Source organism: Eurosta solidaginis, chromosome 3 (assembly GCF_040869045.1).
Source record: "Eurosta solidaginis isolate ZX-2024a chromosome 3, ASM4086904v1, whole genome shotgun sequence".
Classification (NCBI taxonomy): domain Eukaryota; kingdom Metazoa; phylum Arthropoda; class Insecta; order Diptera; family Tephritidae; genus Eurosta; species Eurosta solidaginis.
The window spans coordinates 60,245,370-60,272,917 of record NC_090321.1 but is presented as its reverse complement, the minus strand read 5'-3'; the positions used below and the strand labels follow the sequence as shown (position 1 = coordinate 60,272,917).

The 27,548-nt window shown below is 35.1% G+C and overlaps 1 protein-coding gene across 49 annotated transcripts in view; it reads right to left on the bottom strand.

Annotated features, from left to right (window-relative positions):
• Positions 1-27,548, bottom strand: part of Dscam1 (Down syndrome cell adhesion molecule 1) — a 274,746-nt gene that overhangs the window by 44,907 nt on the left and 202,291 nt on the right. For 43 of the 49 annotated variants that reach the window (XM_067771930.1, XM_067771929.1, XM_067771923.1 and 40 more), the window contains 7 exons: positions 7,878-7,997; positions 6,545-7,771; positions 4,857-5,012; positions 4,108-4,791; positions 2,683-2,791; positions 2,440-2,616; positions 2,174-2,340 (listed from right to left, as the gene is read on the bottom strand). In XM_067771930.1, coding sequence (XP_067628031.1) covers positions 2,174-2,340; positions 2,440-2,616; positions 2,683-2,791; positions 4,108-4,791; positions 4,857-5,012; positions 6,545-7,771; positions 7,878-7,997 — 2,640 coding nt within the window. Of the gene's footprint in view, positions 1-2,173; positions 2,341-2,439; positions 2,617-2,682; positions 2,792-4,107; positions 4,792-4,856; positions 5,013-6,544; positions 7,772-7,877; positions 7,998-16,697; positions 16,989-21,020; positions 21,309-27,548 lie in introns of all 49 variants that reach the window. The other 6 variants (XM_067771933.1, XM_067771948.1, XM_067771931.1 and 3 more) reach the window with 2 other exon arrangements.

Here is a 27,548-nt window from a genome sequence, read left to right as displayed (position 1 = left end):
TATATCACAGAAAAAATATTACCAACAATAAATTATAGAAATTTATACCAAAAATGTTTACGAAAGTTTATACCAAACTAAAATGATGACAAAAATGTTAAAAAAAAATTGCAAAAGTATGTGAAAAAAATGTATACCCAAAATTTATAACACAAATGTTAATTAAATTTTTTTTAAAACCGATTTAGTTCGGTGTCAAATTAGACCAAAATATGAGAATGAAGTTATATTAATTCCACACAAGCCCAAAGTGGGTAAAATTGTTCAAAACATAATGAAAAAAAAAAACAAAACACTTAAGAATTCCTCATCATTCCGGCACATGGAAAAATATTTATACGAAGTCAAAGGTCAATAAAATAAACTTTTTTAGCGATACTTATAACACAAATTTTGTAGAAAACGTTAAACAAAATTGTACAAAGGAATTAAAATACTTAATAACAGCTATTTGTACAAAAATGTATCAGAAATTTATACCAAAAATTTGTAACAAATTTATACCAAAAATGTATAACTGAATTTGTACCAAAAAAGTCTAACAAAGTGAATAAAAGAAGTGTACCAAAACTTTATAACACAAATGTATATTAAAAATGATATGAAAACGGATACAAAGAAAACAGAAATGTATACCAAAGTTTAATATAAAAATTTTATGTCAAAAAGTGAAGTTTACAAGTACAAAAAAGTGTAGAAAATCACTAATATAAGTTTACCAAAATGTATATGCGAAATTTTATAGAAAAAGTCTAACAAAATTGTACAGAAAATATTAATAAGACATTAGTACTAAAAAAGTATCAGAAATTTATACCACAATGTATAACTCAAATTTGTAACAAACACGTTTAACAAAGTGGACAAATAAAATGTACCAAAACTTTACAATAGATGTTCATATAAAAAATCAGAAGTTTATACCATTTAGGAAATATAATATATAAAAATGTATAATTGCAGTCTATAACAAAAGCTTTTAACAGAAATGTCTATCAAAAATGCATACCAAAATTGTACAACAGAAATTTATACCAAACATTTTGTAAGAGAATTTTATACCGAAAATGTATAACTGAAATTTGTTTAACGAAGTAGTAAATGAAATTCACCAAAACTTTATAGACGTGCATGCAAACTATCGATACAAAATAAGTATATACGAACCTATAACAGAAAAAATCAGAAATTTATGCCATTTAGAAAATATTTATTAAACAATTTATAACAAAATGTTATAACAGAAATTTATACCAAAATTATACAATAGAAAAAATGTATACCCAAATTATACCAATAATTTGTAGCTGACATTTATAACTAAAAGGTATAAAAAGGTGCATAAAAGAAATGCCTCCTGTAACTTTATAATAGAAATTTCTAAGCAAAAACTTATACAATCGTTTAGAGAAGCTTATAACAAAAACAGAAATATATAATAAAAAATTTATAACTGAAATCCACAAAAGTTTACTACAGAAATGTTTTCTAAAAATGTATGAAAGAAATTTTAAAGTAGGTATTTTCAAAAAAAATTTAAAACAAAAATATACCGAAACTTTCTACAGAAATATGAAAATAAGAAAAACTTGTTCCAGACATTTTTAACTAAAATTTATAAAAGAAATCATGGCGGAACTATACAAGGTGGTAGCACGGTGATAGCTAATTTTTACTTTTTTAATATGATTTGATACATCAACTTCCGGCGCTGTACGGTTTTTATATTAGTCCATCGATTTACAAAAACAAAGTTCATGGAACTTTTATTTATGTTTGTAGGTATGTCACCGTGCTGCCACCTTGTATGGTTCCGCCATGCAGAAATGTATTCCCAAAAATTATGTTTTTTACAAGAAGCCTACTTAGTAACACTGTTTTAAGTTTGTTTTCTTTTTTTTTTTAATTTTATTTTTAATTTCATTGTAAAAAAATCAAATTCTGCTGCATTTTCACCACTCCTACTGTATTTCTATGTACAAAAGCAATGCGAAATTCCTATATGAAATGATGATTTTTCACATAGCACATATGTACACTGGACACATACAAGCATATGCATCAATGCATTTACATACAAATGTGCATATGTATGTGCACTCGTAAAAGGCAATCAAAAAGTATATGAAAGTTGTTATGTACAAAAGCAAATTGGAAAACTGAATTTAAATACCTCCAGTGACAGTCAATGTGGCAAAATCATATTCGGCAACAGTGAAACCAGCAGAATTATGAGCAGTAATGCGTAAATTATACCATGTAGCAGGCTCAAGATCCAAAACAACATAATTGTTATCGGGCTTAACATTATTCGATATTTGATTCCATTCCGTTTGATCGCTAAATAAAGATAAAAAGAGTGCATAAATTAGATGTTTAGCAGCAAGAGGAGAAAGTGGAAATTTTTTTTGTCCGTTTAAAAAAAAAAAAACAACCAACCGCTTCTTGTTTTCTACAACAAAATGAGACATAGGACAGCCGCCATCTTTCCATGCTTTGAAATGTAATGAAACCGAGTTAGATGAAACCTCAATGAAACGTTGTTTCTCAGGCAATTTAGGTTTGTAACCTTTAGTGCGTGTATTGAGTATGTCTGAAGCTTCACCCGCACCGATGCTATTAGGGGAATGAAAAAGAAAAGAAAATTAAATTTTAATTCATAAAGATTCAAAATAGGCTTACTTGTTGAAACCAGTAGCATAGACTTGATAACGTGAGCCGCAAAGCAAATTTTCAATGGTGAATTTTTGCGCATCCACTGATACTTCAGCAGTTTCCCATTCGCCAAATTCTATGAAATAAAATTTAATTAAAGTGCAAATTTTTTAAAATATGTATACATGTAAATCATTAAGGTGTTTTTTTAAATTTATCTTTCAGTTGCAAATCTTCTTATTCATATAAAGTACTGGCCCTTACCCGCTGCTTCGTCTGCCCGAAGAAACCAAAACGTTAAATTATTCAGAGATATTTACGAGAAGACCCTGAATAAAGTTTAGAAATCATTCCAAAATAGTCCCAGCACGATCCCGAGAATAATGCAGAAATGATCCGGTGAGTCCCGCAACGATCTCGAAAACAATACCTAAATAATATAAAGATATTCCCGAAAATAATCTAGAAATTATCCCAAAATAGTTTCGAATTTATCTCGTTAAAATACCCCAAAAAATATTAATACCGAAATTATATCGAAAATTAAAGATGGCGTAACGATCCCGAGACACTCTCGAGGTGATACCGAAATTATCAAAAAACAATCTCGAATAAATTCTGATGTGGTCCCGAAATCAACCTTGAAATTATCCCGGAAACTCCCCAATTTGATTCCGAAAGCAATGAAGCGATACTCGCAAACCATCCAGAAATGGTCCCGCAACGATCCCAAAATAGCACCGATTACAATCGCGAAATAGTATTTAAGTGTTTCCGCAATTAACTCTGCATTATTGGAAGATAGTCCCGAAACGATCACACAAAAAAGATTCCGAAATAATATCAAAACGACCCCGAAAACAATATCAAAATTATATATTATTGGTCACGACATAGTCCAGATTATGCCGAAGAAATCCCTATATGACGCGGAAATAGTCCAGAATGCATCCTCATCCTCTGATCCATAGAAAGTCCCCGAGGGGTGAGGGTGGCTCTGCTCACTTTTTCAATTGAATTGAAAAAAAAAAATGTTTGGGGTAGAGGTAAGAATGCCACTCGTTTACTTAATATAAATGGCAAAGGTTCATATTTTTAAGACAAAAAAACAATTAATAAGAATTAAAAAGTAACTGTTCCCAGGGAAATGGGACCCGCGGCCCCTTTTGCAAAAAAGACAATAGTTATCTGTGTGATAAATTTCATCAAACTCATCCCAGCCATTCTGGCGAGATTGAGTAAAAAACAAAAAATAATTTTAGCGTAACTGTTTCCAGAAAGGGCCAGTAAGTCGTTCCAGAACAGCTTCGCTTTGAATGATATAACAAATTAAACTTGGGCTTGTCCTGCATATATCCCACATAGCTAACTTTCTGTTTAGCCTTAACCATGCCCACTTAAAACCTGGCTGAAACGCCACTACAACAACAACAACACCACTCCCATACTTACCCGGCTTATAGTGCAATGTATATCCATGCAATGGTGCAGTATCACCCTCATGTGGCTTCACTTTAACAGTTAACGAATCAGTAGTTGTGGCCGATAATGATACTTGTGGTGATTGTGGTGGAGCCAATACAATCAATTTATGTGTAATCGAGTCCTTTGCAATCGAATTCTCAGCATGACATGAATATTCACCAGCATCTTGACGATTAACCGATTTAATCAATAACGAACCATCAGGTAATACACGCATACGATCGTTGCCAGTAAATTCGACACCCTTAATCTTCCATGTAATATCAGGTTGTGGTGATCCTACAGCTAAGCAGGGCATTTTGGCATCTTCCTTAAAGGTGGCAGTGAATGTGTCATCAAATGAAGCAATTTTAGCGGGCACCTGGTCGCTGGGCATAGCAATAATGCTCTTTGAGGGTTGTCCTTCGCCAATGTTTGTGCTAGCGGTGACCCAGAATTCATATGGCTTATTCTTTTCCAATTCAGTAGCTTCATAGCTCATTTGATAGTGTGGTATTTTTTGGCTTTTGGGTTCACCTTCAGCTCCTTCAACCTTTGAGTAGACAGTATATTGTTGTATGATACCGTTGGGTTGTGCTGGTGGACGCCATGAAACAAGTATAGCAGCTTGTCCTTTGACTAAGGCTTTCACATCGGTGGGTGCTTCGGGAACTGGAAGAGACAAAATATCATTGCACATTCAATTATCAAATTACCAACTTATAAAAGTTCCTTACCATCAGGTTCAGTTTGACAGTGAATTGGTGCACTACGTACGCCATCGCCGCCAGCGGTAGTGGCTAGTACTTGAATTGTGTAGTTGGTGAATTTTTTAAGTCCATGTAAAACGGTGTCCGAGGAGGCAGTTTTCTTGTAATGTCGTTTGGTATCATCTTTAAATAGGATAATTATAAAAGAAAAATATTTGATGGTTACCCTCTTGTACTTATGTATATCTATTCTCGCACTTTGAGTTCAGAGCTCCAACTGTTTGAATAAACCTGAAAATTTTTCTGGTCTAGCACTTACATATGTACTTGGATCACATGAGGTGGATGCACTTGGGCTTCACCTTTTTCAAGTATAGTTCCGAAACCAAACGTTACAATGTATTTCGCACACATGTTATTATCAGAGCACGGCCGCTCAAATCCTGTCGTCCACCTTGGGGCTATCTCTAAAGAGGATTTTGCCCGTAGCAAATCATACCAGTCATCCAGCGATAACTGCGTAGAATTTGAAACTAAATGGGATTTCAAGTCACCTTCCAACTTATTTTTTGAACCCATCAAAAGGCGCCACTTTCGGTACGTCGTGGGCCGAAGAGTCTTCTCCCTTCGCATAAAATGACTCGTTGTTGTTTTAACGGCTAAGAAAGCTTCCGATGCCTTGCATCCCATAACCGAAATTGACCTGACCGTTTATCTAAAAGAGGGTCAGAGAAAGGCACACTGAGAGTTTGGCCTACGGTATGTAAAGCTTTGTACTGTTGCCTGTGAAATTTTTTGCCAACCGATCAATATCGCCACAATAATCTCGACACCCGGCCCACACCAGAAATTGTTATGAAAGTCCTTTGATGGAATTCCGGGAAAACTAGGAGTTTCATCAGGATTGGACCATCAGGACGTATGACGAAGTTTAATCTACTTCAACATCCAGGTCGAAGTCTAGAAACGGGGTTAGCCGACTCAGTTATAAATGGCCGGATCTCATAATATGTTTGAAAGCGTCTAGTTTTCTTTGTTGGTTAGTTCACAAAGGACCACCCCACCTGTGCAAGAGAAAGGTTTCTAGCGGTCAATGAAATTTCAATTTCAAAGTCACACTGACAGCCACGCCCGCTTTACATGTGCCCGAACCAGTGAAAATGTCAGCATGGCAGCTGTAAAGGAAGAAATTATTTCAGACCTAACAACGAACGATAGAGGCGTAGGAATCTAAGTATGCCAAGGAATGCTCAACCTTACTTTAAAATAAATAAATAAATATAAGGCACGATAACCTCCGAAGAGGAGCTTTCGAGCCGAGCCGAGCTCTCTCTTCCAAATTTAGGCGTGCTTCTTTTAATTTTTTCCCTACAAATTGGCGGGACGGGACCTACTTGTGCTATGCCGACTCCGAGCGGCATCTGCAAAGCGGATGAGTTTTCACTGAGATCTTTTCATGGCAGAAATACACTCGGAGTGCTTGCCAAACACTGTCGAGGGGCTACCCCGCTTAGGAAATTTTTCTTGTAATTGAAAAACTTGTTTTTAAAACTTTGATGTTGCTTTGTCCGAGGCGTGAACCCAGGATCATCGTGTAAATAGTGGAGAACGCTACCATCACACCACGGCAGACGCCTTTACTTTACAATAATTTTAAATCTATCCAATTTTCTTTTAACAAATCTACACAATTTTTATTCACCATCGATACTCACCATACCACTCATCGCTGGGTGCATATACAACTTTGTAGGTCTTGATTACGCCATTAGCAGATTCGAGTGGTGGACTCACCCAGCTTACACGTATTGTTTGCGAGGTTAATGTGGTGCAAGAAGTGTCACTTGGTGGTTGGCTTGGTGTACCTTCGGCAGTGAATTGTTTCTCCTCATCGCTCAATGGACCAGCACCAATCTTATTGAAAGCTTGTATCACCACCGAATATTGAGTATAAACGCGTAAATTATTCAATTCCAAGCTATGTTCCTTGCCTTCTTCAGTCAAAAAGTTAACAGTCTCAAAAACGTATGAAGAGTTAGTATTCGATAGTTTATAGCCAACATAGTAGCCCAATATTTCACCATTCCATTCAGAACGTGCTGGTGGTTTCCAAGTGACGCGCAATGTTGTCTGATTCACAGGATCAACTTTGATATTTTGTGGTTTACCAGAAGGTGCCTCTTCAGCGGTAATGATTGTAACAGCTTCCGATGTTTGCGAGGTACCAATTGCATTCTCCGCAACTATGCGTATATTATATGTGGTGGCGGGACTTAATTTCTGTACTTGCGCTTCAGTTGTGTCTCCAGGCACCATAACACGATCCACTTCATCCCAAGATGCGCGCGAACGTTTAAATTCAATAATATAACGAATCAATGGTGAATTTCCATCGTAGGGTTGTGCCCAACTCAATTGCACAGAACGTCCAGATTTATCCAAAACTTTCAAAGCATAAGGCATTTCAGGTACCTCTTGAATAATCATATTAATGCTAGCATCATCTGAACCAAAAGCATTTGTGGCCAAGCATGTGAAGAGTGCAGAATCAGAACGTTCAGTGCGTTTTATTGACAGACTAGACATTACGCCGGTTGAAAGAATCTCTTCGCGTATGGTATAACGGTTATCATTTTTAGGATCTAAACGTACATTATTCATATTCCACAGAATGCCAATAGGTTTTTCGCCTTTAGCTTCACATTGCAAGACAGCAGGTTCACCACGGCGTGCAGTCTGATTGCGCAATTTCTCAGTGAATTCGGGTGGTGCTTGCACACTAATCATAATCACAGCTGAAAGTCCAGAGCCTATGCCATTTATAGCCTCACAAAGATAATAGCCTTCGTTTGTCTTTTGAATATTGTCAATATGAAGTGTGCCTTCTTCAACACGAATATTATCGTTTTTCTTCAGATCCTTGTATTCGCCGGGACTGTCGCCTGTTTGAAACAAAGCAAATATAGAACACCATTATTATTATTAAGTATTGGTTTTTTTGTTTATCAATTATTTTATGCTTGTTTTTCTACATTTTCTTTTACTAACCAACTGCTTTCTTCCATGTCACTTGTGGTTTGGGGAAGCCATCAGCTTTGCATTCAACCTTGGCATCGGAACCTTGTGCGAAAGCCTTATCTGTGGGTTCAAGTATCCATCTGGGTGGCACTGTTGTTGATGAATCGCACCAAGGCGAGGTAGATTTTATGAAGAATGAATAAAAGAATAATATATTAGTAAATTTTGTTACGTTTCTTAGTTGAGAAAACATTTAGAAAGCATGCGGAAGAGATAAGTAGCACTTTTGAAGCGGACAGACGGACAACGAAGTTGAAGTGAAGTGGTGGTTGTTTTTTTTTTTTGTTAAAAAGAGTTTAAAATTTACAAAATTTAGTTTCATGTAATTTTTTTTTATTTCAATTTTTTTAAATTTATTTTATTTACCATTTCACTTCAACTTAATGTACTTACGAAAATTTTGATGTTTGGTGTTTTAAAAAAAATTTTGGCTAATCCTATAAACTATTCACATGTCTTTTTTCTATTTCATCCATATAACTATTTTAGTTATTATATATTACATATTCGAGTACTTCGTTTAATTAAGAAGAGCTACTTGATCCAATCTTGATAATTCAATAATCAAAACCTATATGTGAACATAGCCTAATACTTGCAAATGTCTGGCAACAGCTATCGATTCTCGATACATTTCACTCACTACACTTATCCACCATCTCTCATAAGAAGTATAGCTAATATTTTCATTGGTTAAACTCATTAAATTTGTCCTCACATCATTGTGGATAAAACAAGTGTGATAGGTATCTTATCTGTCAACTGCCCGGCAGGATGTTCAAGATGGCTACTTTTTAGCGTTTTGACAGGCTGTTCAATATGGCGGCGCATAGGGCCAGCTATCTTCAGCGGGTGATAGAAAGAGATACAGAATGATACTACGATAGTCAATTAAAAATCGGGTGATCGGTTCTATTTGTAATTTTGACGTCTATGCAGAAGTTATCACCCTTGCCTTATCCACAATGCCTAACATTTTAAAGACACTTGCATCTTAAAAACCTTTAAATATTTATTTTTGAAGGATAGGTGAGGTTAGGTTGAACTAGCAGCTCCGTGAAGACCTCACATGGACAGAATGAGTCCATAGTGTTACCAGAAGTTTGTTTAACAACCAATGTGAAAACCCCTATTTCATAGAATAACTCCATCCTTTCGGACGAATTTGAAATTGTTTTATTTTATTTCAAGAGTATTTAATGAACTAATATGGAAAAAGGCGTATTGAGATTATATTCTGTAAAGTACAGTAAGTCACTAAGTTATTTTCCTATCGCAGCTTAATGGGTTGTTATTTCTTACTTACATACTTTCGTCAACCGATGTTCTTGGTTTTAGATTTGTTTCGAACACTTTAGAAAAATTTTTTCTCTGGTAAGTTACTCGCACTTCTTCTTGTCTTGTAGAATTACTGTGCGCATGTCTGCATTCAAGGAGAAAGCCAATGTCAAATTAGCACTGAAACCCATGTGGGAGAGGAGATGGAATGTATTATGGACCTCCTTTACAGATGCCCTTCTCTGGCCAGGACACGTATGGAATATCTGGACAATCACTTAATCTACTGTGTAGTCGAGCTTGGTGCTGCTGAAATCAAGGACATTACACGCACAAATTTGTCAAAATTGTTTACGCAGATACCCTCAGCTCAAAAATGTTTGATCAGTGATATTCCATTTTATAGCAATATTGGCTTATTCTTGGGTTCTTATCCTTGACAATCCTTCCATTAGCTAATCCTCGGAATACATAAAAAATTTCACATTTAGTCCCTGGTTTTTAGTACAAGTTCAACTCAGTTTGTCGGTTAAGCTACGCTTACACTTATTGTGCAGTTTTTCAGTATATTTTAACAGAAGTTTAAGCTGAGCTTAAGCGGCCGATCTGGTAGGGTTAAACTCTAGTTAACCTATCAGTTATTTGCGTTCGTTCGAAGTGGCGTCGAATAGTTATACCCAACAAGTATTTGGGCTTGAGCACCATTAGAGCTCATGTTGATAACTAGGCATACTTCTAAAATCTCATAAGTTGTTTCGAAATACTGACTCAACTTGAGACTCATAACATTCTCAGCAAAAAAGGAAATTTTTTTAAAAGCAAAAAATACTTAAGTTGAAGAAAAGACAGTTCCCAACTTGTATATATATATATCAAATGTAAGACTCCAATGCTACAGTATTTTCACGAAAATAAAATAAAATATGTATAACTTATTTCAAATTAATAGCGTTTCTTTACTGCTATGCAGCAGGTGTTTTTTTCCACAAATAACAGCTGTTGGCATTGGTGGTACCACCTCGGAGAAGATTTTTTTTCAACCCATCTCAACTTGATATCCAATGTACTGAAATTCCTCTTATTTGCAACCTTCTACTAACGTTCGAATCACTAAACTGTTGAATAAACCATTAACCACTATTAAACAATGCAAAATGGCCTTTATTCAAGTACTTCACAATAACACTACACTTCTCGACAGATAGCGTGCTTAAATCAAACTGAGTCTATGATTGCTCAGATTGCGCTCTTTTATACTCTTCGATTTCCTCGTTCCATACTTCTAGGCGTTTCTAGAATTTACTTAGTTACCAGCTATAAAATTATAACTACAGATGCACGTGTATATCTTCTGATATGCGCGTGTATATGTGAGTGATACTTGCACAAATAACTGCCTACTTTTGAGAGTATCTCAGATATATGTGTGTATTTGTGCGTTGCTCTCCGCTGCTTGTATGGACATATGTGTAGACATAATGATTAATTTGGTTATGTGCATACAAGTCACTGCTCAGTATCGGCTTAGAGATGATAGTATCCCTTAGTGTTGCTAGTATTCGTCACAATATGTTGGATATTCATTTGAAAACTGTACATTTCTCAAAATCTCTCAAAGGTCGGAAAATATTTTGAGAATGACGTTGGAGATGAACTCGAGAAGTATACATTTTACATAATTTCTCAGAGGTTGGATAGTGATTGGAGAATGAAGTAGATCAAGTCGAGAGCTATTTGAATTAAGAATAATTAGAGCATGATGTTGGGTAACAGCTCTGGAACTAAATATATATTTCGCTGGAGAATTTTTTGTCGGTGTTTGTTGGGTAAATAAAATCCAGCTGTTGCCGTATCTGTAAATCATCTAGATAATAAAAAACAATGTTGCCCTACAAAAAAGCCAACCGCAAAGGCGACCTTAAACTGTGACTGAAAAACTGCTCAGTAGTTTAACTGGAGTTTAAATTTGACTAGAGTTTAAGCAAGCTTAGTTTAAGCTTAGCTTAACCAACTACTGAAAACCCGGCCTTGCTCATACATATTTGCTGATTCTTGGTCTATAACTTCAACAAAACAACTATGTACACGTTATTCGTTCATTTGCTTGGAGATCAAATGTGAGTTCGTTTGCATGAGGCGTGCTAATTTTCTGAACAACAACATCAAACACGTATTGCGTTCGTAGTGTGAGTGTAAGCATTCTCATAGTTTAAACTATTCTACACATTCTAAAAAATGCGATTAGTCTAGGGTGAATCCGGGATGAGTCGCAAAGGAATATGCGACTATAGACAGTTCTGATCTCTTTATATGGTTTGGAGTGTTCCCTTTTGTTTGAGCATGTCCTATGGAGAGACCAATTGTAACTGTTTATGCCTGAACGGGTACTGTCGGACAGATCCTTTTTGTATTGTTCGACACTTCCTCTTTGTATCCCTTTGGGTACTGTTCGACAACGCCCTCTTTGTACCCCTACGGGTATTGTCGGACAGATCCTTTTCCTACTCTCCGTTATGCCCTTATGGGTAGAGTTAGACACGCCCTCCTTGTACCCCTGCGGGTACTGTCGGACAGATTCTCTTTGCTCGCCTATGGGTACTGTCGGATAAGTCCTCTTTCTACTCGTACGAGAATTCTTACGGAGCTCCGCATTTTTCTTAATTAATTATATTCAATCATATTTAATCTTTTTATTTTATTCATTTCGTTGTTGTTTATATATTTTTCTTTTTTTTCAAATTTCAGTTTCATAAATTTCAAACTGACTGATGCCAAATATACCCCAAAGGGACTAGAGGGGATCATTATAGCCCAATGTGGACAAAAGAGATCAATCTCAGACCGCTCTCCTTAGGGATTAATCGCACAATTTTTTGCAGGGATTTTATTTAATTAAATGCGTGTCATTGGTAGTGGTACAATTTTTAAATTAATTCTTAGCGCTATAGTTAACTTTTTTTTAAATTTTTTAACGGCTTGCACTTGAGAAGATCTATCGATACATATATAGCTGTTTGTACCTTAGAATTATAGTTTAGCCGTAAAAACCCCCAACTTGCCTATTTTTATATAGATACTCAATTTTCTACTTCCAAATATTTCACCTGATTTTCTTACTCATTTATTTCTTACCAAAAACATCAAAATTTTCTGCAAGTTAAACGCTTACAAATTATACAAATAAAAAGTTATTTTACAACAACAAACAAAGCGTCAAGCTACTTTTTACAAACCGAAAGCGTAAAGGACAACAAAATGTTTATGGATTAATTGAAATGAAACTTTAATCGAAATGAAAGTATGAAAATTTATACAGCGCATGCGTAAACGAGATGTTAAGTGATGCTGTTATTGAAAAAACTTTTAATTTTTTACGAAATCTAGAGTTTTTTTCACAATTTATTAATTTGTTTAAATTTAAAAAATATTTTTTTAACTTTTTTGAACATTACAGCATCAATTAACATTGCACTTCGTTTATATACAAAAATTATAAATTGCAATCTAACTCAAAGTTAATTAAAGAGAGGATATTTTGTAGGATGCGGTTGGTAAATAATGGATTGCTTGGGAAATGCGAAAGTGGAAGGCACCGAGTTTGTGAACAGATGGATGAGCGCGTATCGGGAGAGAAGCTGTGTTGGGGTGTATGTAGAGCACATTTTGCACACAGCTGTTAGAAATATGTTGAGAAGCTGTTCTTGACCGTTTTTTTTTACATACATTTAGGTCATACCACGATAAAAACTAACACGAAGCAAATTTGCTATTAACAGTCGTGGAAAATTTACAATCGTGATCTTTTGCTTTACAAATGTGTAAATCCAGATGTTAAGAGAGCACCGAGTGATTCTGTTAGCGAATACTTAGGTTGCAATGTTAGAGTAATTCTATGTTATGTTATTTGTAATTAGTTTCTTTTTAGTATTAAATTTTTAAAAGTGTTGTTACGCGTTAATGTGATATTGAATGTATGTATATACATAGAGGAACGTTCGAAAGCGGGAAAGATTTGTTTTCTTGCTGATTTTTTTTTTTTTGTTTGCTGCACACATTTACAAAATTTGTTTTAATTGCCTTTAAATTGAGCCTGTGACAAATGTTTAATTTTTTTTTTATCAATCTTTATTCGTGCGGAAAATTCAGTACACAAATTTAAAAAAACATTTTCTTAATCAATCCAAATTTTTTTCTGGAATAGTAGCTAATTTTACAATTAAAACTATTTTTTTGCGCGCATTTCAAAAAAATACACACAAAAATGTTGCATTTAAAGTTGTATTTAAGCATTAAACAAAAGCAAACAAATAAATCCAATTAAAAAAATAATTTTTTTACATTTTTTATACCCAGTGTTGCACAGTGTTTTCGCTTAGTGTTTTATATATTCACGGCCATTTTTAAAAATTATTGGCTTTTTTGGTGTTGATGTAGCTGTTTTTTAGTTAAGAGTGTTTATTATTTGTGGTGCACCTGAAGGTGTGCTTAAGTGCTATTGTGCGTATGTACGTGTGGTGCTGAATTTGTATTCTGAATATGTATGAAGTGAATGAGCTTCAAGTGATATTATTTTGCGTTTGCGAATTTGAGCTGTTTTGCCATTTTTATTTTATTTTATTTTTTTAAATACATAAGTTGCTGATGAATGGTGCATATACAATTTTTATAAAATATTACAAATTTTAGCCAAAGCCAATATTGAAAAAAAATGCACAACATTCATGTTAAAAAATAATTAACATTTTTCGTGCTTGTATCAAAGTTTTTTTTACAAAACTTTTTTTTTCATGAATTTGTCATAAAAAGCTAAATTGTATTTACAAAGCTGAAAGTGCGAGATGTTTTCAAAAATTTTCAATTATAAAAAGATATCAAATTGTTCGATGAAAATTTTTCGCTTTTCTATACGCTTTTTGATACCAAAAAAATTTGTACTTCCTCCTACCTTAAAACCCATTTTTGTAGGTTCTTTGAGCGAATAAACACAGACCAAAATATTTTGAAAGCTGTATACCAGTGATGCAATTCGTTTATTTTACCCGCTCACTCTCGTATCTCACACTAATGACTTTGACCATTCTTAAGAGGTTGAAACACTCAAAAAAATTGCTGTTAAGAGGTTACAGAGTTACACTACAAATTGTAGCTTTATCTACAAAAAAAATTTTACACAGGCTTTTAAGAAAAAATGGAGGCTGAAAAGCTTGAAACAATGCTAAATGAAAAAAATTGCTGAAAATAATGTAAATCTCATTTAAAAAAATTTCGAAAGAAAATTAAAAATACAAAATCAAGATGAAATATATTAGGCGAAAAAGTGTGCCCTGAATATTTCTTAAGTAATATACGCCGCATAATCTGCAGGTACGAGCTTAAAAGCTCTGCTGTAAAAAATGCTTAGACGATAAAAAATTTCCATCAAAAAATGCTTACACCTCTTGGAAATATTTTTTTTAATTTTTTCTAATATCTAAGTTAACACAATTGTGCTTTACAATACTTTTTTTTTTATATATAAGAAAAAATTAATTTTATAAATTTATTTTTTTTTATTTTTTTAACAATTTTTTTCTATTTCACAGTAAGAGTTAGATTTTAATAAAATTTAGAAATTGCAAAAAAATTCAATTAAAAAATATTTGCACTTTTTTACAGCCGAGTTCTTTTTCCCTACCATTCACCGCTAGCATCGCTGTCTTATTTGCGCTGCCCGCTGCATTGAACGCCTCACACATATACAGACCCGCATGCCGCGAAGTCACATTATTGATTAGCAAGAGGCTTGTCTGCCCACCCACACTAGCCAAAGTGACCAAATCACTGCCAACAGGCTCCTCGTTTAAATACCAATCAAATAAAATGGGCAAATCACCTTTGCTGGCAATACAAGACAACTGTACATAGTCGCCCATATGACATGGAGTTTCCGATATGGAAAGTGTTGCAAGAGAAGGAGTTTCTTTGAGAGGTGAAGAATAAATAAATATATATGTATAAGATGAGAAAATTTTGCAAAAAAAAAATATGAATTTTTTTTATTTGAACAATGTTTTACATAATATTGAAAATTTAATTTGTATGAATAATTTAGGTATTTTTTTTTTTTCATAAAATATTGTAATATGATAAGTACAAAATTAAAAAATGCAAATAAAAATGATGATTATAGTTTATTGAAGTTGTAATTGAATTATGTATTTAAACTTTTTTGTATTGATAATTTTTTCGAAAGTTTTAAATAAACAGAACACGAAAACTTTATAAATTAGACCTTGCTGTAACAAAAAAAAATAAAAATAAAAAAGTTCGCTTCCTAAGTCTTTCGTTACCCAAATTCGCACGGGATTGTAAATAACACGCCGAAAAAACACAAAATTATTGCATTTAAATAAAAAAAAAAAAATTGTATAACTCAAAGTTCCACATGCTTTACATCACTTTGTATCGCTCTCACCCTTCACTTTCAGCACCGACCAACGGCGCGCTTCACCCGCTGCATTGCGCGCAACGCAAGTATAATTTCCCGAATCACTGATAGTTGTTTGACGCAACGATAATATCAATGTATATTCATCGATTTTATTAAAAATGGAACGCAGCAGAGGTTGACCATCTTTAAGCCAGTGTATGTCGATAGGTAAATCACCAGAGGTTACCATGCACATAACACGCACAGCCTGGCCACCATATACACCGTTTGCATTGAAGTGAAATTGTTCAAGTTGAGGAAGTTCTATATACAGGGACACAATAAATGTACAGTTTACATATCTATACGTAGTCCGGATGTGCAAATTGTATGAAATATGTGTAAGAGGAAAATAAAACTTGAAAGTGGCTTAGGCCTAAAAGTATGCAACTGTATTGGTTAATTGAACGTATGCATTTTTATATTTTTTTAAGTATAGCCTGTAACATTTTGAGAGCTCTTAAAATGTTCCTTAATTCCCACCAACGATTATACAACATCGCTTGACAGTTGACATTTCTTTCGAGCACTGGATGTGGAACATTTCCAAAACCGGTTTGTCTAAAAACAATATTTGGTAAGATATGTGAGGAAAAGGCTACATAGTCGTTCTTAAAATACTTTTAATTTCAGATACATACCACTTTGCATACTTTTAGGCAATCATTAACGTGTTGCACAATTTTGATATTCACATAAAACATGTCTACACATATTCTTTCGATATGAAAACAATTAAAATTGATTTCGAGTCCGCATCTCAATACCAAACATGATTTCAGGGACAAAATACCAGTAAAAACTCTAAGCTAATAACAATGCCAATGCCAGCAGCACACACACAGAAACAGCACCCGAAAATATGCTATGAGTACTATTTTAAAAGACGCATCTTACTAAATAAATTTAAAAACATAAGATGTTAAAAACGCTTAGCCAAGCCATTCCACAAACGAATGAAGTAAGCCCAAAGCCTTTAGAAATTATGTTTGCACTAAAACTATATTTGTTTTTGTAATATATAGCTCGTCTAGCACACTAACCCTTTACACTCAGATTCGTCGATACCGTTGTATATCCCGCTTGATTCGCACCCATGCAAGTGTATTTTCCAGCATGTTCACCGCTAATACTTTCGATATTAAGTGAACTACTACGTTTGCTATGCATTAAAATCATTATGCCATCGATTAATTGAGCCGGTTCGTCATTGTAATACCAGGTTATATTGAAGGGTGCATCACCATGCACCACTGCGCATGTGAGTTGAAAATAATCGCCAACATAGAGTGGTGAGTCGGCGTTGGTAGGTAGTGGTGCAAGCTTTGGTGGCACTGATGATGGATAGAGGAAAAGGAAAGAATGAAGGAAGCGAGAAATGTGATGGGAATGGATGCGTTATTGAAGATTTAGAAACGTATGTCAGTTTCGCACATTTTTGTTTCCGTTGGTAAATCATGGAGAACATATTAGAGGCCAGGCGGTTTCAAGTACATAAATAAAGATAAGAATAAAAAAATTACCAACCAAAAATATTTATTAAAAATCTACTACAAACTATTTGAAATTAAATATTGGTGTTTGATTTCCCCTTGTACCATTCACAATTATTGTGGCAGTGTAATTTGTTACGCCTGCTGCATTTTTCCCAAAACAGGTATATTTTCCCGCATGGCCACCTTCTATAGACTCAATGGTCAAAGCGGAGCTGCGTGAACCCATTTTGGAAATTGTTATACCCCGTTGCTGTGCATAGCTCTCATTTAACGGCAAACCGTTATAATACCAATAAACTAAGAGTGTATGATCGCCGTGTATAATAGAGCATTGTAGTGTGCAATAGTCGCCGGGGAAGAAAGCATCTGCGCCAGATGTAAAAGGCGCGATTTTGGGCAGTACTTAATAAAAGAATAAAATTATATTTTTAATTTTAAAATTGTATTTGTATGGATTTCTAGAATATAACAACTACATGAATTCAATTTAAAACTCTCTGTTAAATAATCTTCTATGAATCCTTAAAAAAATTAAAAGTAAAAGCTGCTTGACTTGTAAATGTGGAGTACCCAAATTTTCAGTGCCGGTCTACACGGACTCATCGTGTCGAAAACTACTATTGGCCCCAATTTCATATGATATATTTAAGTATACCCAAAAAAATAGTGCAGTGCTAACACTTTTCAGAGTAGTATCAAAACTAAGTTTGGTGTACTTTCAAATTTAGCACCAAAATAGTGCCATGTGAAAACATTTGGTGTAATTACTTTTTTCGAAGTGATATCAAAAGTAATGGAGTAGATTGCTGTTGCTCGTTGTATTGAGTAATGACAGATATGAACAGCAAGCCGCAGTTGTGTGATGGTAGCCTGATCCGCCTTTCACACAAAATGTCCCCTGAGGTAAATCGCGTCAAGTATTTATTGATGCTATCTATGGTAGTACAACTTCACAATTTATATGATGCGCGTACTTAACTTTCAACATGTTAAAATCAAACTAATTGATATCTCCAAAACTGCGATGCTTATATACTCCCATTGGCCCCGTTCGTCGATTTCCCACAGGGTATAGACTTTTCGCAAGCATCCTTCTCGATTAGTTGCTTATTTACTTCTCTCATATTTCTGCATCTCACATTCACTGTTGCCGTATGCGCATGAATATAGTTTATCTAGTCTCATATGCGCTCTTTGTTGCTTTGTATGTAATCTCGTCTACGCTCTTAACTGCTGTGTACATATGCAGTCTTTATTTACTAGCGGTGTGTCGGAACTGCTTATATTCGCCACAATATGTATTGCCTCCTTCATGCCATATTTACATAAAAATTTTACTCGTTGCTTCGCTCCGACTTAATTAACTTTTTGTTCCATTTATATTCCACAAACTTTGTGTAGACAAATTTAAGTCCGGCCATACATTAAACCTATCTGTTATGTAAAACAACGCAAAAAACCGTTCTATGTTACTCCGGCATAAGGTCGATTGTTAAGGCGAATTTACATAAACGCTTTAGTCGCTGTCAAAGTGAAGCAATGCGACCGAGGCGTTTACGTAAATTCGCGTCCATCTTAATGTCTATGCCTTAGTCATCAAATTGATTTCAAACCACAACTGTGTGCAATATTTTTGGATAACAAAATATAGAAATGGAGCGGGCATTTCAAATTAGCAAGCCTTGTAATGTAGAAAATAAATAAGCTGACAAGATAGGTTGGAAAAATGTCGAAAATACTTAAACTCCTCAGTGTTGCATTTAGGATTTATATAGCAAAAACAACAAATTTTATTGGCAGCCATAAGAGGATTGCTAAAATTTAAAACCTAAACTTATTCAAAGATTTTGCTTCGAATGCAAAAAATATCTCAACATCATAAATGTTGCAAACGCATAACATGAAAATATTTTCAGTAAATTTCTTCCACCGCCTATGACAGAAAATAATAGGGCGACCCCCACTCCTCTCGAAGGACCAGGTGAAAAAATTTAAATTCCCTTGGTGAGACCAACTGGCGTCAGTTGGCATAGCGAGGAAGTGACTGGCTAGTCTTGTTGGATGGCCATAAACGTTTAAATGGTTAAGCGTCAGTTAAGTAGGTAAATTTTGTCCACTACTAGTGCTGCTGCTGATCAGCAACGAGTCCCTGGGGGGCACTCTAGGAGGAGATTGACGAAGCCAACAAACTCCTGGGGGAGCTCAACCTGGCGGAGCTGGGTGAGGATGGCTCGTCAATCCTCGGATTGACATGGTACATGTAGTTAGTACCGAGACAGATTACTACCCTCGCAAACTGAAGTTTGAGTACGGTTGTAATACCGCCATTCCAAGCAGGAAAGAGTGGAAGAGAAACCCGGGCATAAGCGTCGACGACATCCAAATCTACACTGACGGCTCCAAGATGGAATCGGGAGTGGGGGCCGGAGTCGACTCTGAGTCCTTAGATTTGTCTGCATCATTCAGACTCCCATCGCACTGCAGCGTGTTTCAAGCAGAAATCCTCGCGATTTGGCAAGCCTGCAAACCACTGGAGGGCTTGAATGTAGCTGGTAAAGTTTGCATCCTGTCGGATAGCCAAGCAGCGATAAAAGCGCTTTCCTCGCCATAGATTAACTCAAAATTAGTGTGGGCTTGTAAGCGACTCATATCCCAGTTATCCACCAATCTAGAACTATGCGTTATCTGGGTCCCGGGTCATAGGGGGATAGAGGGTAGCTAGATGCTCATCGGAGATGAACGAGGAAATAACGAGTGTCGAAGTAGGCATACCCTTTGCAGTAGCCAAGGGGAATATCCAAAGCTTCTACTTGAAGAATGCACAAATAAAGTGGAATAACCACCTGTGCAATATCAAAATCCATTTGGCCAAACTATGATGGAAAGAGGACGAGAAGTCTTCTGAACAAATCCAGGGCCAACACATGCAAACTGATAGCAGCCTGCACCGGTAATTGGCCAGTAGGTCCGCATGCGGAAAAGATGGGCATTCCGTATAATGACTACTGCAGAAGCTGCAAAGATTCAAATGCCAGGGAGACAGTAGAACACTTTATGTGTAAATGCCCGGCTCTAGCTAGAGCCCGACTAAGATTCCTTGGGACTCCGTTTCTAGAAGACCTCAGAGGTTTATCTGTGATAGCAATCCCGAACATTCTTAATTTTATCAACATCTCTGGCAGGTTGTAATACATTGACCGTAACATTCCGTAGGTTTTTAGACGAGTTACATGGCATCAAAACGGCTTTAGATAGCTACTTGGGTTTGAACTAGTGGTTTGAACATCTCACGGTGACAGGAGGACTAAGTAAAATCTGCACACTTTAACAAAATTTGTAAATAAATAATTTATTTGCACAACTCTTAATTTTGAAAAGTATTAGTATTTAAAATAGTGCGGCATTGCCAAATTTTTTTGTGCTTTTCAGTTATGCTCAACATGCATCAGCGCTATAATATTTTCCTAGAAAAGCCTTTTGCAAACAGAAAGAAAAAGATACAATGTTTCACTAGGAAGTGCTTAGAGTAGATATACTGTGCCGGAAAGAGAAAAATAGAGCAGCTAGCAAAATCCTATAAGTTTTATATAATCTACGCATCAAACTACAGAGCACATCTAAGTTAGTACACGGCCAAAACAATATATGTGGCCCGTTCTATGAAAAGGTGGCTTATGACTCAAAAAAGAAATTTCGAGAAACAGCTATTAAAGATAAACCATGCATTTCCTCAGGACGTTTGTGCTCTTCTTTTTTTTTTTTGAGTCATAAGCCACCTTTTCATAGACCGGGTCACATATGTTAGTTGTTTAAAAAAATATATATTTCGCATTTAGTAATAGTTTTTCATATTTTTCTGCACTTGCTAACCATAAACATTCAATTCGGTTGAATAACTCTGCACGCCGGCACGATTGCTAGCATTACAAGTGAAATTTCCAGCATGTTGATGATCCACGGATTCAATGGTCAGTACGCTGCTGCGACGACCCACTGTCATTGTGGAAACACCCATGGTCTCACTAACAAGGACACCATTTAGTTTCCATTCAATGACGAGCGGCAAGTCGCCAGTAGGCACCGAGCAATGCAAAGTTAGATATTGGCCCGTCTGAGCTGGACCTTCCTCGAAAGCAAAGGGTATAATGCGTGGTAAAACTAAAAGCGGAAAATGTTTAAAGAAGGAAAAGTGGGGTTATAAAGAATTAAGTAGAAATAAAAATATGAATTGCATAAATAAAAATTCTAAAAGTAAATAATATAACTTTGTAAATAAAAAAAAAACTACAAAATGCTTAAGAGAAGAACATTTTTTGATCGTTAAAATAACCTATAATTTTTAGTTGCGCGCCATAGCTTGCTTTGCCCGCCTCATTAGAGCCATGACAGCTGTAGTTGCCTGCATGACGCGCACTAACATTCTCAATAGTCAGCACACTGCTACGACGTCCTAATTTCGAAATTAGAATATCTTGATCATCAGCATTTAGCAGTGGTTGATTATTGAAAGTCCAAAGTATATTAAGCGGTAAATCACCTTCGGTTATAGTGCATTGGTAGGTGATATATTGGCCCAGATGCACAGCTTGATTGCCACTGGAGAAGGGTGAAATTTGTGGAGGCACTGGACGGTTGTAGGGAGATATAAGGTACAGAAATATGGAATAGGAAATAAATTATATAAAAAATTTATGCAAATCTACGAGTCACGTACAAAAAATAGTTTTAAAAAAATCTAATATTTCAAGCAATATATTTTTTCGATTTATTCAGCCAGCCGCCCACCATTTACAATCAACGCTGCTGTATACTTCGTCGTTTGTGCTTCATTGCTAGCTTTGCACGTATATTTGCCAACATTGTTGCCATTTACGGAATCAATTGTTAAGACAGTCACTTTTTTGCCAATTTTTGATGTGGTTACACCCAAATAATCGTTTATCGGATAATCGTTGAATAGCCAGGTGATATCGACTGGCAAATCACCCTTGGAAATTGTGCATTGTACAGTTACCGAGTCGCCGAAATTCGCAGGTTCTTCGCCGAAGTCGAACGGTGTAATTTTAGGTGGTACTGCATTGGTTGAATATAACAATTTACATTAGTTTTTTTTTTTTTAAAGAGTTTGACAGCTGTTTCGGTCAATTTTAGGTATTCTCAACATTGCACCAACATATTGTCGAAAACTTCATAACATTAAATACTCAAAATATTACTGCATAATTCGCAATATTCACCATATAAAAAACTATAAATCTCAAAAAGTGTTGTGTATGTATTTGATACTGATTTACTGGCATTTTCAAACAGTTTTGCACAAATTTTTAAGCACCATGCTCTATATTATATATTGCTTTTAGCTAAATTAACTGCAAATAATTATTTACCCAATTGCAACTAAAACCAAACTCAGCACAGCAAAAATTTACAAAATTCAGCCAAAAGAAAAACTTTGTTTGAAAAGAACTGAAAATCTAAAGCACACTGACAAACTAATTCACGTCGCGCAAGTAATACAGTGGAAAAGTATAATGACAAGTGTGTTAGGTTATCTGTCAAAAAGTTGCACAAGCACTGGTACATGAACTTTGAAAACACTCAGCGATCTTCAAGGGGGGATAAAAAGTTACAAAGTATTGGAACAGGTTACTAAGGGCGCGTACATGTTGGAGCTTTAGTTCAAGCATAGATGTTCAGGAGAGGTGTGAGTAAAGCCCAAAACTTGCAAAACAGAATTGCTGCGCAGTGGGATCTAAACACACTGGTTTACACTACGCAAAACACATATATGGCTGCATGCCAAGCAGTGAACTGATCAAGCTAAATTTCATGGTTCAATTATATGGTTGGCTCATCTCATCAGCTGATTTTATTTATTTCATTGCATGGCCGATGGGATTGTCAACAGGAGATGGCAAACTCAAAATGAAACCAACACATTGGCAAGATTTTCTTACACATACAAAAACTGCTAAGTTTTATGTTTCCATTCCATACCATTCGCACCAACACCAATACACAGATTTTGACAATTTGAACAGACATATTTTGTTATTGTACAGATGATCCAACCATATAGTTGAACCATGCTAAATTTGTTGTATAGAAACAGTGTTGGGTAACAAAAAAAACCCCAAACAAGCAAGAAAAAGCAGCGAAAGAAACGCCAAAGAAGCAAATATGTTTCCTTCATTTAAATTTTTCTACTCACACAAAATATAAAATTTATATTCAAAAGAATTTTTTAATCGATATTTGAGAAAAATTAATAAATTTGCATACGGCGTTGGTTACTGGGACATGTTTTTGAATATCACTTCATCAGCTAGATCAGTTAGGGTTTCGAAATCTCCTACATCCATACACGCAGCCATATGAATGCCCCGCTGCTCGCTTTGTAACTTCTCTCTAAGTATTGCCTTTTTGTTACTCTTCCTTTTATACTTAATTGGGGCATATATACTATACGTTGTTAATCCAAATTGTGGGGAATATTTTTAGGCTCGTTCAACAGAACTTGTTCAGTTACATTGTATTTTCTAGCAATGCATTAAATGCATGTACTTAATATTGAAATAATAGTGATCAACGTAAGCATTACTGATAATGCGCTGCTAGAAAATCGAATGTCACTGATCCAATTCTGTTGAATGAGCCTAAAAATATTCCCCAAAGTTTTGATTAAAAACGTATAGTATATATGTACCTAATTAAGTACAAAGGAAAAGCAAAAAAAGGCAATACTAAGAGGCAAATGTTCAAAATTTTATAAAGCTATATGAGTCTGTCTCGCTAATTAAATACAATGTTTTTTTTTTTCATTAATAAAATCAGTGTTTAGTGTGTTTGAAAAACATCACACAAAATTTTAGTTAAGTTGCTGTACGGTGCTGTCAGGTAAATATAGCAGCACTTGAGTCTACAAAACAATTAAGCAGCAGCAGTAGGCTTGGGGATCTATTGAACTAAAGAACTAGATCTTTTAATTGAACTGGTTCGCTAGTTCGTTCAGTAAAGTGAACTAAACTTTTATGTGGCCATATCGTCATTTTGTGAAGTTTTACAATTTATTTTAGAAGTTTAGTCTTTTAAATGTAATAGTAAGTGTTTCCATTTTGCTTTCATAAATTTGACTAGAAAAATATGTGCTTAATACATAATGATTTGTTTCAGATGCCAAAGCGAAGTGAAATATGGAAGCACTTTAAAGAAAGTTGTGAAGAAAACAAAATGAAATGCAAGTACTGCCGAATTTCCGTAAGTATTGCTGGCAGCATATATGCTGTTTAAATCAGGGAGTGAGTAGATTTGACTTCCGAATTGAACTATTGAACTAGTTCAATTAGTTGAACAATAGTTGAATTAAGTGACCGAACTAAGAGCCAAAAGAATTAGTTCGATGGACTGAACAAACTAGAAGTGAACTAATCTTTTCATTGAACTAAAAAATCGAACTCTAAGCAGCAGAAAAACTAGCAGTGCTGGAAGCAGATAGAACTGCTGCACGTGTGTTTTGGGGGTAAATCAAACATAGATGCTCCAACATAAACGCACCCCGAAGGTTGGTTATTATTTTAACGTATGTGCCTTAGATTTCACACTTGTCACTATACACCATTACAAAATGCATGCTTTTCAGTGTAGCAGGAATGTTTTGATATAAGGGGTTGTTCTTTAGGTATATAGTAAATAAATTATTAAAAATATTTTTTTAAATAAATTTATTAATTAAAAAAAATTTAATTCTAAATAAAAAATGCGCAATTATGTTTTTTCTGCCAAAAATACCATTCACTATCAATTGCGCCGTATAAGTACTCGACGCCCATAGATTTCTAGCCTTGCATGTATAGTTGCCAACATGACGCGCATTTACCGAATCAATCATCAAAACACTCAAACGTTTGCCCATTTTCGTAGTCGTAATGCCAGCGTACGAGTTAAGCGGATAGTCGTTGAAAAGCCATTCAATATCAAGTGGAAGATCACCCGATGAGACGAGACAATTTATGGAAACAGAGTCTTCAAAATTTGCGGGAGCTTCACCAAAGTCGAAATGCGCTATTTTGGGAGCCACTGTAAATTTTGGTAAGCATGATTAAGGTGAGTTCAATGTGTTGTTGTAATCATTGTTTGTTATTCGTGTTGCTGTAATCTGGTAGAGGATTTTCGAAATGGTGGTAAGTGGAAAATTTTTAATTTGAATTCAAAGGAAAACTAAAAATTTGTTAAACAGTTAAAAGCTGTTATTCAGAGCCACAGCAAGCACTTAAATTTAAATAAGTGTAATGAAATATACCATTAACAACTAATTCAGCTGTGTAATTCACAGCCGCAGCATAATGCCGGCATGTACGTTGTCGATGGTCAATATATTCGTACGTTTACCACTTTTCATAACCGATATACCCGAACGAGAACTAATTGCATAATCATTTAGCAGCCATTCAATATCGATAGGTAAATCACCGGATGAAATGAGACAAGTAACCGATACAGAGTCCTCCACATTAGCCGGTTCACAACCAAAAAAAAAAAGGTGTTATTTTCGGTGGCACTTTGGAAGAGGATTAAGTTTCAAAACGAAAAGTTGAAAAAACAATATTGTAAGCACACAAAATTAATTAGTTTTTCACAGCTAAATATAAAATAAATGATAAATTGTTTAATAACCGTTAACAATCAACTGCGCTGAATACGCATCCGCAGCAGCTTTGTTACGCGCTTTGCAAGTATAGTTACCCGCATGGCCGGCATGCACTGAGTCAATAGTTAATAAACTTGTACGCTTGCCACCTCTCATAACATTTACGCCGGCAAAATAATTAACAGCTTCGCCATTAAATAACCATTCGATATCCAATGGCATATCGCCAGAAGAAATAAGACAATTCACTGAGACAGAATCTTCAAAGTTTGCCGGAACTTCGCCAAAGGCAAAAGGTACAATTTTAGGAGCGACTGGTAATTAAAAGGGGTATGTAGGGAAATGTGGTTAAATATTCCGCAAATATAAACAAAATAGGTAAATCAAAAATAATTTTGTACTGTAAAAATACAAAAGTATTGCGATAAAGATATATTCAGCGTAATTCAGCGCTACTTCGTTCAACTTTATTTTATATATATTTGATATTTTTACCATTCACTATTAGTTGAGCTGTATAATTTACTGCGGCTGCATAGTTTTTCGCTTTACAAGTGTATTTACCGGCATGTCTAGCGTGTACATTATCTATAGTCAGCATACTAGTGCGTTTACCACCTTTCACGACAGTTACACCCGTGTAAGAGCTTATAGGGTAATCATTAAAAAGCCACTCAATATCGATAGGAAAATCACCCGAAGAAATTAGACATGTAATTGAAACTGAATCTTCCACATTCGTCGGTTCCACGCCAAAGTCAAAAGGAGTAATTTTTGGAGGGACTTAGTATGTAAATTGTAGGGAAAGTAAATAAAGTGTTATCACTAACGAAAAAACTAACTAAACTTTGTTTAAAACTAACTACATATGTAAGAGTAATCAAGTAACCATTAACGATCAATAGCGCTGAGTAAGCATCCTTAGCGGCTTTATTGCGCGCTATGCAAGTGTAGTTGCCAGCGTGTCCTGCATGCACCGAGTCGATAGTAAGAACACTTGTGCGTTTGCCAACTTTAGTGACATTTACGCCAGCAAAAAAGTTAACTGCTTCACCGTTAAATAACCATTCGATATCAATAGGCATATCACCCGAAGAAATTAGGCAATTCACTGACACCGAATCTTCAAAATTTGCGGGCACATCGCCAAAGTCAAATGATGCTATTTTTGGTGGCGCTGAATTGGTTAAAGTTAAGAGGTTTTGTAATTTCACTTCAAATTAAAAGATTAATTAGAAAATTTTTTAAATAAAGTTAGTTATTTTCTGTAAACACAAAAAATATCGAATTACACAAATGATACAAATGCTTCATGATCCGACTTTATCTTTATTCAGCAAAACTTTTCCTCGCAAAAATATTGTAAGCACATACAATTTTAAATTTTTGCTATTAACAGCAAATGTTAAGTTACAAAACAGCTCAAATTCTCACATATTTCCAATAAAAAAACATGTCAGCACTTCTCGGTTTATGTTAGTTGAATGTACAAGAAGCCAAGACCCACAAAAAACTACTCAAATCATAGATTTAAATATATTCAGCGCATAATAAATATCAAATGAAACATAATAAAGTACCATTCACAATTAATTCTGCAGTGTATTCAACCGCAGCAGCATCATTTCGTGCCTTGCAGGTATAATTGCCCGCATGACCAGCATGTACTGAATCTATAGTCAAAATACTAGCTTTTTTGCCGCCTTTTACAATAGTAACGCCCGTATAAATATTTATTGGATGACCATTAA